This window comes from Empidonax traillii, unplaced genomic scaffold (genome assembly GCF_003031625.1).
Source record: "Empidonax traillii isolate 1590-97213 ecotype Southwest subspecies unplaced genomic scaffold, ASM303162v1 scaffold890:size686501, whole genome shotgun sequence".
Taxonomy (NCBI): Eukaryota; Metazoa; Chordata; class Aves; order Passeriformes; family Tyrannidae; genus Empidonax; species Empidonax traillii.
Window position 1 is genome coordinate 602,580 of NW_020956083.1, and position 12,158 is coordinate 614,737.

The 12,158-nt window shown below is 43.2% G+C and overlaps 1 protein-coding gene across 2 annotated transcripts in view; it reads left to right on the forward strand.

Annotated features, from left to right (window-relative positions):
* Positions 1–11,131, forward strand: part of PTPN1 (protein tyrosine phosphatase, non-receptor type 1) — a 31,335-nt gene extending 20,204 nt beyond the window's left edge. For both annotated transcript variants that reach the window (XM_027902582.1, XM_027902583.1), the window contains exons 2-9: positions 2,468–2,558; positions 3,645–3,745; positions 5,076–5,174; positions 6,679–6,816; positions 7,280–7,489; positions 8,133–8,294; positions 8,931–9,166; positions 10,196–11,131. In XM_027902582.1, coding sequence (XP_027758383.1) covers positions 2,468–2,558; positions 3,645–3,745; positions 5,076–5,174; positions 6,679–6,816; positions 7,280–7,489; positions 8,133–8,294; positions 8,931–9,166; positions 10,196–10,400 — 1,242 coding nt within the window. In that variant the 3' untranslated portion in view covers positions 10,401–11,131. The remainder of the gene's footprint in view (positions 1–2,467; positions 2,559–3,644; positions 3,746–5,075; positions 5,175–6,678; positions 6,817–7,279; positions 7,490–8,132; positions 8,295–8,930; positions 9,167–10,195) is intronic.
* Positions 11,132–12,158: the final 1,027 nt, after the last annotated feature.

The window sequence follows — 12,158 nt, forward strand, 5'->3', positions numbered from 1 at the left end:
CATCCACTGCCTTCAGTTCTGATGGCATCGCTGCCTCCAAGTTCCTCAAAGCATAATAATTCCTCATAGTGTAGGAATTCCTCATGCCATAATAATCCCGTGCTGGGGATGATTCTGCTTCCTCCAGCACAGAAATCCCGTGGTGCTGTTAGGAACATACTCTGAGCCTGCCCAAACCCCAGTGAGTACCAGTAGTTATGTGACTCCAGCAGGACCCAGGGCCAGAAGTTTTTGACAAGCAAACCTTTAACGTGGCCACAGGACAGTGGAGTAACTTGGCACGGGGTTGTTTCTCTCCAATAATTTTCTCCGTTGAAGGCCATCTGATTTTCACTGAAGTCAACTCTGTATCCTGGAAGTGATCTGGGATGATAAATTCTTTTGATCACTTCAGATGTTCTAGCAACTGCTGTAGCCAAAAAAAACCAAACCCAAACCAACAACCAAAACCCCAAACCACTTTTATCCCATGTTGCTGAGCAGATTATGCCCCATGTTTTCAGCATGGATTTGAGCGCTGAGCTCCAGAAATACATGCCCTCCAGGATATTCTATTTTATCATGATCATTACACTCAGAAATGAAGTGCTCTGTGCTGGTTGGGTTTTTCACACAAGGCAACAGCTTGCCTGTTGCCATATCTGGGTCTCTCATTTTATTCCCATCCCACCCCCACCCCGTGTTTTTTCCTGTTTGTTGAAACATGCTCCAGAAATATATTGCCCTTTTTAAATTTTCTCTTGAAAGCACATCTTTCTTTTCATTTTCTCTGTGCCTGTGGGAGTTATGCATCTCCTAGAACTCCCTTATTCTTTCAGGACCTTTAGGCATCGTTTCATCTTGAAAAAGATCTAATATTTACTGGAGAGGTAACAGCCAGCTCTCTATTCCCTGGACAATAAATTACAGCTTCAATTCCTTAAATACTTTGATGTAGGTGTTTGAATCTGTGAAACTCTCAGGGACTGGGAGGAGATTCTATGTGCCCATACATGTGCATGCCTAAGTATAATATTTTTATATTAGAATGTCTTTGTATAATTCCATTTGGGTAAGGAAACATTTGTTCCATTTCTGTTTTTTAAAAGAGGGGACAGTTCTTTTTAAATTTGTTAATGCCGTGAAAGGAAACAGTGTACATTAGTGCTGCTGCTAATTTAGCCCAGTATTTACAGAAAAATGCCTAAGGGATTTTGGTTTGGTTTGCATTTTGCTGATTTTATAATATGAATCCTGAGTTGTGGGGTAGTTGTGCTGGTTTGGGGCTGTGTTTTTTTTGTTGTTTTGTTTTTTTTTTTTAGCATTTAAAAAAAATAACACGTGTAGGCTCTGTGGGAAATGTGGTCAGAGATCTAGAAAACCATTTTTCCTTTTTCCCTGGTCTTGTCTTGTGTTAATCCTGTGCAGTCATGACAGAAGAATAATCCCCTGTAAAATACAAAGCCCCCAACCTGGTGTCAGAGACAAATTTATGAAAACACCCATTTTAGCTGCCTCATGTTTGAGATATTAGACTGTGGCAGTGCAGATCATGTTCTCCAGACTGCATTCCTCACAAGCAGAAATACTGGCAGCCATGTGTTAGGTTATAAAAAGCTGGCAGCTGATGTCAGGGCTTATTTCAGTGAGGAGCTGTTTTGGAATACTGTACTAATTTTGGGCAGGTTTATGTAAATTAGAACTCCTCTCAACATGTAGCATTCAGTGTACATCGATACATACCTGAATAATGCAGCAGAATAGATAAGCAGGTAATGTGCTGCAGCAGATAACCCATTTTAGGATAATCTTTGGCATTCTACATGATTCTCTGTGCAGAACTGTGTTTACACAGTGTTTATGTGCAATGGGAAGCTCTGTTTCAACAAATTGGGATTAATGTCCAAGGATGGCAGAATTCTTTTTATTTTAACTTCTGAAATTGCCTCAGATAGCTGAGCTACCACATGCATCTGAAGAAACCCAGCTGAAAGAATCCCGGGTGTATGGTTGAGATGATACGTGTGTTTTAGCTGAGCGTGTGAGTTGGATACAAATAACTTTGGCCATTTGCAGCTTTGTGACATCTTGCTCATAACTCCAGATAAAGGTGCAAGTGATCTTAGACAAATCACCACTCCATGTTTGATGCCAAGGGGGGCAGGCAAGATGTTTTTTTTTTCATCACAGTGAATGTTTTCATTGCTGCTGAGTCAGAAGCACAATTGATATTTTGACTGATGGCTGCAAACAAGTGTCTGTTAAATGTTCTGCTTCGTTATTATGCAAACTCACAATATTTTAACACAGAAATGTTACTGTTGTATTCTGATGCATTTCAACTCCATTCTTAATTTGAAGCCTGAAATGTTCTCTGGCCAGAGCTCCCACACGTGAGGATGTGAAATCACACGGGTATTTGTCTTAAAATAGCAAATGGTATGAAATTTGATGGAGTCAGATCTAACACTTTATTTTTTTGTTTCAGGACATCAGGCATGAAGCCAGTGATTTTCCATGTAAAGTGGCCAAACATCCCAGAAACAAAAATAGAAATAGGTACAGAGATGTCAGCCCCTGTAAGTACACTTTCTTTTCCATTGTTTGTAACAAACTGTTGACCTCTAATGACTTCTGACACTTAAATGTTCTTTTTAAGGACAAGAATCCGTTAGGTGGATAAGCATCCAAGACAATTCTCTGTGTCAATGTATTTATTTGTGGGATAGATGTCACAGGATGCCATTATATCCATAGGATTATACTAAAGCAACATAGAGTCTGTATTTGTGGGCAGAAAACTGAAGAAAGAAACTCGTTTTACCTCTGAATTCTTCTGCTGGAGAGGAAGGGTGGCATTGCTGCGGTTGCAGGGCTGGTTTGTGCTTCAGTGTGTTCACTCCTGCTGGTCAGCACAGATGGCAGCACTGCCCCTCGTGGGAGCTGGGCAGCAGTCTTGCATAAAACATGACTGCTAGAGAGAAATCTAAGTTAATGAGCTGATGGAAACAGAGAAGGGGATTGGAGGCACCCTCTGTCCTTGGCCACCGTGTTCCTGTGGGTCAGAGAACTTCTGTACTTGGTGCTTAAAAGTTCCTGAAGCCTTTGGGGCATTCAACCAGAACAGTAATGTTGCACATTGTTTTACTGAGCAGTTCTAATATCTGGGGTCGTGAGTAAGAAATGGTTCCCTTTTTTTTGCCTTTAGATAAAACTGCTTCCAGTCTGTTTGGCTTTCTTGCAAAATGTGGGAATCCTTGAGCAAGCTGAGTTTGAGTGTTTAAGCTGCAAGAGATAAGCAGTTGTGTAATTCTGTGTATTTAAAACCAGTAACTCGGTAACTGTACAAATAGGTCAGTGTGGTCTGGTTTGCAGATTACTGTGGGGATTATTTCAGATGCAAATGCTTCATTCTCGAAGTGTGTTCTTGGAAGGTGAAGAGCAGCCTGTGTGTTCCCTCCTCTGCTGTGGTGCTGTTCCAGCAGTACCCACTCTGTATTTCCAGAGTTACAAGCCCAGGGAGCACCTGAACTACCTGGGATTATCAAACCCTTTTCGTTCTTCAGGACAACTCAGTTTTTTTGACCCTAACATTCTTACAGGGTTGTGCATGGATTCTGCTGTGTTGCCTATACATTAACCAGTGTTTTCTAATTATGCTGCAGTTGATCACAGTCGAATTAAGCTAAACCAAGGTGACAATGACTATATCAATGCTAGTTTGATAAAAATGGAAGAGGCCCAGAGGAGCTACATTCTCACCCAGGTAATTGCTGGCAGTGGTTAATAAAAATCATGTGGTGGCTGGAGTTTTTCCATGGGTTTTGTTTATTTTCTTTGTTGTAAAGTCATTTAAGTGCATATAAACATCTGTGTGTGGATAAACATGCACAGAGAGGAAAGCCATGACATACAGACTTTAGTGATGGGAATGTGGGGGCAGGAGGGCAGTGGCTGCTTTTCCCTGGATCTGTGAATTCCACCTCTATCTATTCAACAAATTTAAAAATACCCAGATACCCTGTAGCCTTACTCTGAGAGCCAGCAACTGTGCCAGGATTCTTGTTTGTCCTATATATTCCTTGGAGACTGTTCTGATCTCTGGTCTTGACTATTTTTTTTTTTATCCCTTCCTCCCACACTTTAGATAAAGGTAGACTGGGATTAATGTTTTCAAGTGACAGCTCTTCCTTCCTGTTTGTGGAGGGTAAAGATAAATCTCCTGAGGAAGGAATGGCCAGTCCAGTTTCAGTGTGGAAATGGTTCTTTGCACACAGCTCTTACTGCACCAGGACACAGGGAGGTTGATCACAGGGGTGAACTGGGATGTGGGATAGTTGAATGTGCAGCTGACTGGTACAAGTTCTCTGTTCTGATCTGGAATTTATTGGCTTTGAATGGCTTTATTTGAATCTGAGGACCCTGGCCTGCTGTTCTGTTGGAGCAAAGGGGGATGGACAGCAAATATGAGGCACAGTAATGCTGGTTTGTGTTGCCCAAAATTCAGAACAGTAGCTTTGGAGTAGAAAATAGCCAAGAAACGTAGCACAAACAGGAAGTTTTAAGGAAATCTGCTTTGTGAAATAGATAGTACTCTTTAAAAGGAGTTATCACTTCGTTCAGTCCCAGAGCAGATCCATGAAGATTCTGGAAAACCGTGTCATTTGTTGCTGATCTGGCATCATTTCAGCGTTTTGAGTGTTTATCCCTTCAGTCAGGTGATTTTCAAGTATCATGAATAAGGTTGCAGAGTAGTTAATTCTGCTCTTAGTCAGTCAGTGAGGTTTTATTTCCCCATGACCTTTGTATACCTTTCCTAAGAAAATGCAGCATTTTTCACTCCCAGTTCTGTTCTCACAAATGAGACTCCATCTCTCTTCCTCTTCTGTGTGTGGGGAAAAGGTGAACCGTGCTTTCATGGGAAGATTCATAACATGGAACTTAGAGCTGCCTCACTGCATGTTTTTGCAGTTTTAAATGAGAAGTTGCTTGTTACTTGTCTAAACCTATGGCCCAGCGCAGTAACTGTTACTGGGGAACAGTGCACTGACAGTTACAGAAAATAATGCTTATTTCTGGGGATTCTGTCTCTGCAGGGACCTTTGCCAAATACTTGTGGTCACTTTTGGGAGATGGTTTGGGAACAGAAAAGCCGTGGTGTTGTCATGTTGAACAGAGTGATGGAAAAGGGATCCGTAAGTACTTACCCAGCTCTAGCTCGGCGCTCGTCACATGGTTTTGGTTTAATAACAAACCCAACTAAAACCAACCCAGAGAACAGGGCCAGATGACTCTCAAGTAATTTCATCTAAGCAGTTATGCCTAGAATTGAATACTTGGGCAAACTGACGTTATTTTAAGTAATTTACCATCAGAGAAATAGAAAGTGTAGTCAGTATAAAGACATTTGGAGGAGGAGTAGTGAGCATGTTGGGTATCCACCAGTGATAACTGGGTGGTACATGCTTTTGCATCATCAGGAAAAAATTCCCAATTATCAGGAAAATTCTTGGGCAGTGAGTTGTGTTCCAATAAACTGCAGTCTTAATTTTTAAGCGTTTTGCTGTTCTTTGTAGTACAAGTGTAATTTAATCTTCAGAAGAGATGCAGTAACCATATTTTTCAATATTTCCTTCCTTTCCAAGCATTCCTGCTCTTTCTCAGCACATTCTCAGTTTTGAACAAAACAAATTCCTGTGATCCCTTGGGCTGCTTCCACTGCTCAGCAAACAGCGCTGGGAGCCTCTCAGTGGAGCCCAACAAAATACTGTTTGCAGACACATTTGTGGAGAAATCAGACCCAAAACCAATTGCTGTGTCCTTAATACAAAACCAAACAAAAGTGCAGAGAATTAGAAGTGCATTCTATACCCCAGTAGACACAGTGCTTCCCTTCTCTTTGGTTGGCTCACTTAAGGCCCTGGCATGCAGCAGTCTTTGCAAAACTTATCTCTCTGGGAGACTTTTTGATAAGAAAATTGAAATTCAGTCAGAAGTAGGTAATGGGAATGTTTGCTGAACACAGGGAGTTTTGTTTGCCACTTCACCTTTAAACTGTGCCTTGTAAAATCAAAATGGTCTCAGTGCTATTTTTATTTTTTGTGGTGAGTGGATGGAGTAACCCAAAATCTCGTCTGATGTTACCCCTGGAAATTAGCAATGTGGTCATTTCCTTATATGTAGGTTATTCATAGAATTCATAATACTTTTCACAGTGTATTCTGCTCTTGTTAACATCTGTCTCTTCTTTTGAAACTTTGAATCTTTGACGTGACAGTAATACAATGCAGAGTAGGCTTAAAATTCACATTTTGGCAGACTGCTATGAGAGCTTTTGTACTTAGTTATTAGATTTTTGTTTGGTTTTTTTGACACAAGCTAAAATAAATAATGACTTTGGAGATTTTGATTAGATTTCCCAGTTTCACACTCTTTCAGCTTTCAGGTACTTATCCTCAGTCCTTTGGTGTTTTCGTGAGTTTAGAGTCAAGCTCAAAATAATTTGACTCTTGCAAAAGTGGAGATGTGGTTCTGCAACATAAAGGAAGACTGATACTCTTCACATTGTAATTTCTGGTCCTTATAATAGAAGCAGATGAAGAAATTGTCTTGTAAGAAAAGGTTGTATTTAAGGATGTTTCTTCCTTACCTCTGACACAGACATAAATGACATTTGCATGGCTCCTGTTTGTTTTTTAGATAAAGTGTGCACAGTACTGGCCACGGAAGGAGGAGAAAGAAATGTTTTTTGAAGACACAAACTTGAAACTCACATTGATATCTGAAGATATAAAATCCTATTACACAGTACGACAGCTGGAGTTGGAAAACACGACCGTAAGTACAGGATCTCATCCAGTCCCATCCTTGGCCCTCTCAGGGGAGGGATCCACCTCCTCAGCAGCAGGGGCTTGGAGAAGATGGTCAGGAATTGTACTGAATTTGGTGATTCTGCATGAACCTCAATTTGTGTGCTGTGGAAAGGAAACTCTCAGATAATTTATTTAACATACCTGGGGAAACTCAAAGCCTTTCCGTGTCTCAGCCATACACTGAGCAACACAGACTTTCGAGCTGTACTGAAAAAACTAAACCATCTTGTAAAGAAGTGCATTTACCTACCCAATTTCCTGTGCCCCAAAAGGAGACCTTAGCAACAAGAGATAATTATTTGTAGTTTCTTGACTGTGCAGCTTCAAAAGCTCCCTCAGACTGGTGGCGGCGACTTTTAGTCAGCAGTCCCCAACACTCCTGACTCGTTTATCCGCTCTAAAAGGCTTCCCAAATGCTGTTTTTGCAGACCCAGGAAACTCGGGAGATTCTGCACTTTCACTACACCACATGGCCTGACTTTGGTGTCCCCGAGTCCCCGGCCTCGTTCCTCAACTTCCTGTTCAAGGTGCGGGAGTCGGGCTCGCTGAGCCCCGAGCACGGCCCGGTCGTGGTTCACTGCAGCGCCGGCATCGGCAGGTCCGGCACCTTCTGCCTGGTGGACACGTGTCTGCTCCTGGTAAGGCTGCCTTCCCATGGGCTGGTTCTGCCCACCCAGAGGTGTTTTGGGGGATGGTTTGAGCCTTGCAAGATCTGTGGCAGGGCCTGGGAAATGTCGTCGCCGCGATTCCCGTTATTTCACTCGTGCTGTTTTGGGAGCGTTTTCCAAGGCAGACCTCATTCCTGAGTAGCCATTTGGGGTCTGGGGAAAAGAACTCCCTAGTTTTCAGAGTGATTCACAAAGACAAGGCTTTGCCTTTGTGGTTAAGAGAAAACCACACTAGATGTCTGCTAAGTCATAGCGTGAACTGTCCTGAAACAATGGGAAGTCCATCTGATGAGTTTGCTTTTACAGAGTCACCTGCGCTTGTGGGCAGGAGGAAATTGTCTTGACTCACCCATAAAGCTGGAGTTCTCTTGGCTTTGTTCTGTCACTGTGTGAGAACAATAGAAAGCCAAGAGAGGCCTAGGCTAAAATGTCACCAAAAATAAAAAAGGGGGAAAAGGACAACATTTTGGAGTCCCGTTGGTTTCCCCTCAGTCTTTTTGGAGATCCAATAAAAAGCTGCTCCTACCAGTTTGCTGTGAGTTGATTAACTGTGTAATGTGGAGGGCAGTGTGAATGTCACCAGAACATAAAAAGCGTGTTTCGTATTTTTCAGATGGACAAACGGAAAGATCCTTCCTCTGTGGATGTCAAGCAGGTCCTCCTGGAAATGAGGAAGTACAGGATGGGCCTCATCCAGACTGCAGACCAGCTCCGCTTCTCCTACTTGGCTGTGATTGAAGGGGCAAAATTCATCATGGGAGATGCTTCAGTGCAAGTGAGTGCTGTGGGCAGCTCAGCCAAAGGAGGAGCTGCAGCTCCATGGGAACTGCAGCCAAGTGTGTGGGATGGACAGGAGAGAAAGAACCTCCAAGCTTGGTGCTTGTTTCAGCTTCAATACGTGTTTACATTATGGGATTCTTCAATACAGTGCTTTACAACCTGGCACAACCAAAAGTGTTGTATTTTAAAACCTTCCAACAGTACCTAACAGGTGCCTCGTGTGCTTTCCAGCACAGTGACCAGGGTGTTGCTGCTGCATCAGCTCATCTGACATTTCAGATAATAAAAGTTTGCTAATATGCCAGAAGTCTAAGTATTATGATTAAATTAATCAGGTTTTTTGTGGTAAGCAAAATTCCAGCAAAACAGATTCTGTTTTGTGCTATTTAAGTTTTCCAGAAGTAGATTGGAATCTCTTACATTTGTATCTGATGTGTTCAGTGTAGTAGATTTAGCTTTGTTTTGGAGTTCTTGTGTCTGGTTTCTCTTTTTTATTCTATGCAAATGAAGAGCCACTCTAAGAATCAGTTAAAAGGTAGAGCATAAAGATTCTGCCATGGTACCAAATTTAGAGTTAGAGTAACTTACAAAGAGGAGAGCAGAGCTTAACAGGGCTTGTCCTTCCCTGAAGGAGCAGTGGAAAGAGCTCTCCAACGAGGACCTGGACCCCCCACCTGAGCACACCCCCCCACCCCCCCGGCCACCGAAGAGAACCTCGGAGATGCACAACGGGAGGATGCACGAACACACGGAGTTCTTCCCCAAACACCCCAGAGCAGAGGAGGAGATCAGAGGCTCAGTGAGCACCGGGGAAGAGACGGTTCCAGACGGCAGAGCTCGTTCACCTGCACCGCTGAGCACAGACAGGTAATTCAGGGCTTTTCCCGCTGGGAAATGTCCCGGGATCTCTGTCCGCTTCCTGTTTGTGTGGAGGACATTTACACATAAACAGCGCTTCATACAGCAGGGCCTGGACAGAGCGAGGCAGTGTAAGAGGAGGAGTAGTAATTTCAACCCAAAATTCTCTCAGTCAAGGTCTCACACTCATGATCATTGAACTTCCCCGAAGTCTGGGACCTCTTCTGGCACCCTACCAGTGACAGCTAATGGGTGTGTGGCTCTGGGAACTGGAGATCAGTGAGAGGTTCCCATAGTCTTAAATCTACAGAGCTGGGAGGCTGCAACCAGGAGCTGAGCCTGGGAAGTCTCCCTCCAAGTTCTGCTGCAGGCAAGGAGGTGAAATGGAAGTGTTTCCCTGCCCAAAAGAAACCGTGTTTTTGATCTGGATTTTTCTTTATTCGTTGGGGAGCTTCTGAAAGGAAAATACTCAAATTCCAAACAATCTTTACTAAAAAGAAAGGAAGTCTTGGAAAGAGAAACACACACAAGTGGAGGCTTAGCAGTGAAAGAAGGAAGTATTACATTGGTAGCACCTCCCTCTTTCTTTCTTTGGTGGCAACATAGTTCTGTTAGCAGAACATTTGCCTGGTGTATGAGATACCTGGTGATGATTTCCATACCCACTGAAGGTATGGATTTAAAACTGGTGTCTTGTATCTTCTCATTAGTGGGATAAATCTGAATTTCTCAGTGAATAAATAATTTCTTAGAAATTACTATTTACACAGTTTAGTGTAAATGAACATCAGACATGTCCAGCTCCAGAGAGCTCAGAGATCAGATTGATATTATAGTCCCTTATGAGAGGATGGAGCTGAATCCTGCTCTGGAACTGCCCGTCTTCATTGGTTGGAGGTGCTTGGACTGAACATCGGCCTTTTCCCTTGCTCGAGTCCAGTCCTACCCTGTGCCAGGGTTCAGGAGGGCTCCATGGCCAATCCAGTGAGGAATATTTGTATCCATCCAGTACTGAATGTTGATTTCTTTGTCTTTAAGCACTAGTCAAGACACTGAAATTCGGAGGAGAACTGTTGGTGAAAATCCACGCCTCTCGCCCCACAAAGAGGAGTCGAAGTCGGAGAACTCGGACGAGGAGGACGAGAACATGGTGACAACGTGGAAGCCATTTCTGGTGAACATCTGCATGTTCACTTTCCTCACAGCAGGAGCTTATCTCTGCTACAGGGTGTGTTTCCACTGATGGCTGTTCCAGCGGGATGGACCGGCGGGGAACACGCCCGGTCGGGGTTTGTGGGAGCTCCTGTGAGAGGGAGCAGTGCAGGCAGGGGAGCCTTGTCTCAGAGCAGGTAGATTTAGGGTGAAAGGCCAGAACTTTGGGTAGGGCTTAAAGAGAGAATTGATGCACTAGGGTTTTATCCAGCCCTGTGGTCCCAAGAACATAATATTCTAATCTCAGGGCCTTAAAATATTCAGGAGTAAGCAGAGAAAATGCCAAATAGTTGGTTTCCTTTTTTTTTTCTTGGTTGTTTTTTTTTTTTACTAAATAATAGAATTACAACACATTGTTGTTTTTAGCCTTTTTTAAAAAGCCAGTTCATTTTCTTTTGTTTCAGAAAAAGTAGGCACAAGTGAAACTTGCTTGTACTCTCCAAGTGTTGTAACCAAATACATGACTTACATTGACGAGTTCCCAAAAAAGAAAAAGAAACCCACATACCTGAAGAATGTAAACCTTTGGAAGGGGAGGGGTGTTTGTGGTTGGTTTTTTGTTTCTTTTTTTTTTTTTTTTTTAAACTTGCTTCATCATTAAAGACTGAGTTGTGGGCAGTGCCTGTGGTATTGATATATTTAATCTTGGCGTAACTGTTCTTAAAGAGCTGATTGTTTTACTTGTGTTGTTAGAACCAGGCTTCTGCATTTGCTCAGGGTATCCCAACACGTCCAGCTCTTGGATTTTTTTTCCTTTTTTTTTTTTTTTTTTTTTTTTTTTTTTTTTTTTTTTTTTTTTTTTTTTTTTTTTTTTTTTTTTTTTTTTTTTTTTTTTTTTTTTTTTTTTTTTTTTTATTCCTTTACTAAGTGTATCTCCTCATTGACTTTTGTTGCACTCTACTTGCACATATGGCTCTTTACATTGCACCATCCTTTCTAAAGCTGTTTTTACTTTTATATTCTGGGTTAGGAGAGGTTGAAGGGAGGGAGAGAGAAACAGGAAGGGAAATTCAACCAAACCACGTCCACCAGCACTCTGCCATGGAAGGACCAGTTCTTAAACCTCATCATTTGGAATGTAAAATGCAGTTTCACTCTCCGTGTGCTCCCTCAGGACCAGCGATGCTTCCCGCCAGGGGGGAGGCCCCGGGGGCGCTGCAGGCACCGGGGCGGGAGAGCATTTGGTAAATCCAGAGCAATGCAGGCTGTGGCAGCTTCCTTGAGACACAGACAGTTCACCAGGGGCCGGGGTGGGCTGTGAACGTGTCGGTTTATGATGCAAGTGTTTGCGTGTTCTGCTTTGTGCAAAGCCAAGATGAAAGTCCTGGCTCGAGGGGGTGGGTCCTGCAGCCAGGCTGGGCCCAGCACTGGCCCCGCTGTGGGCCTGGCCCGGGGCTCCAGGGTGTAAAGTGCTTGTAAATAAGGATTTGGGGGTGTGGGTAGGACTGGGACTGGAAGGCAGCATTGCACTGAGCAGCCAATGCTGTTCCTCTCGGTAGTACCAAATGACTCATAGTTGAAACAATAATAGCAAAGAGTTCTTTGCTTGTGTTGCGGAGCAGAGGGCAGGAGCAAACTCACTGCTGAGCGCTGTCGTGACTGAGCTGCCCCAGGACAGCTGATCTGCAGCGCTGTTACTGATCTGCTCGTTTTATTTCTCAAGTCTCTCTAGATTTAGAGCACTTAAGCACCCCCTCAGTGCAGCCCTTGCTGTGGAGGAGCCCGAGGGAGCCCTCTCCGCTCAGTATTTATTTTTGCCAAGCTGGCTGTAGGTGTAGCTCTTCCTTCA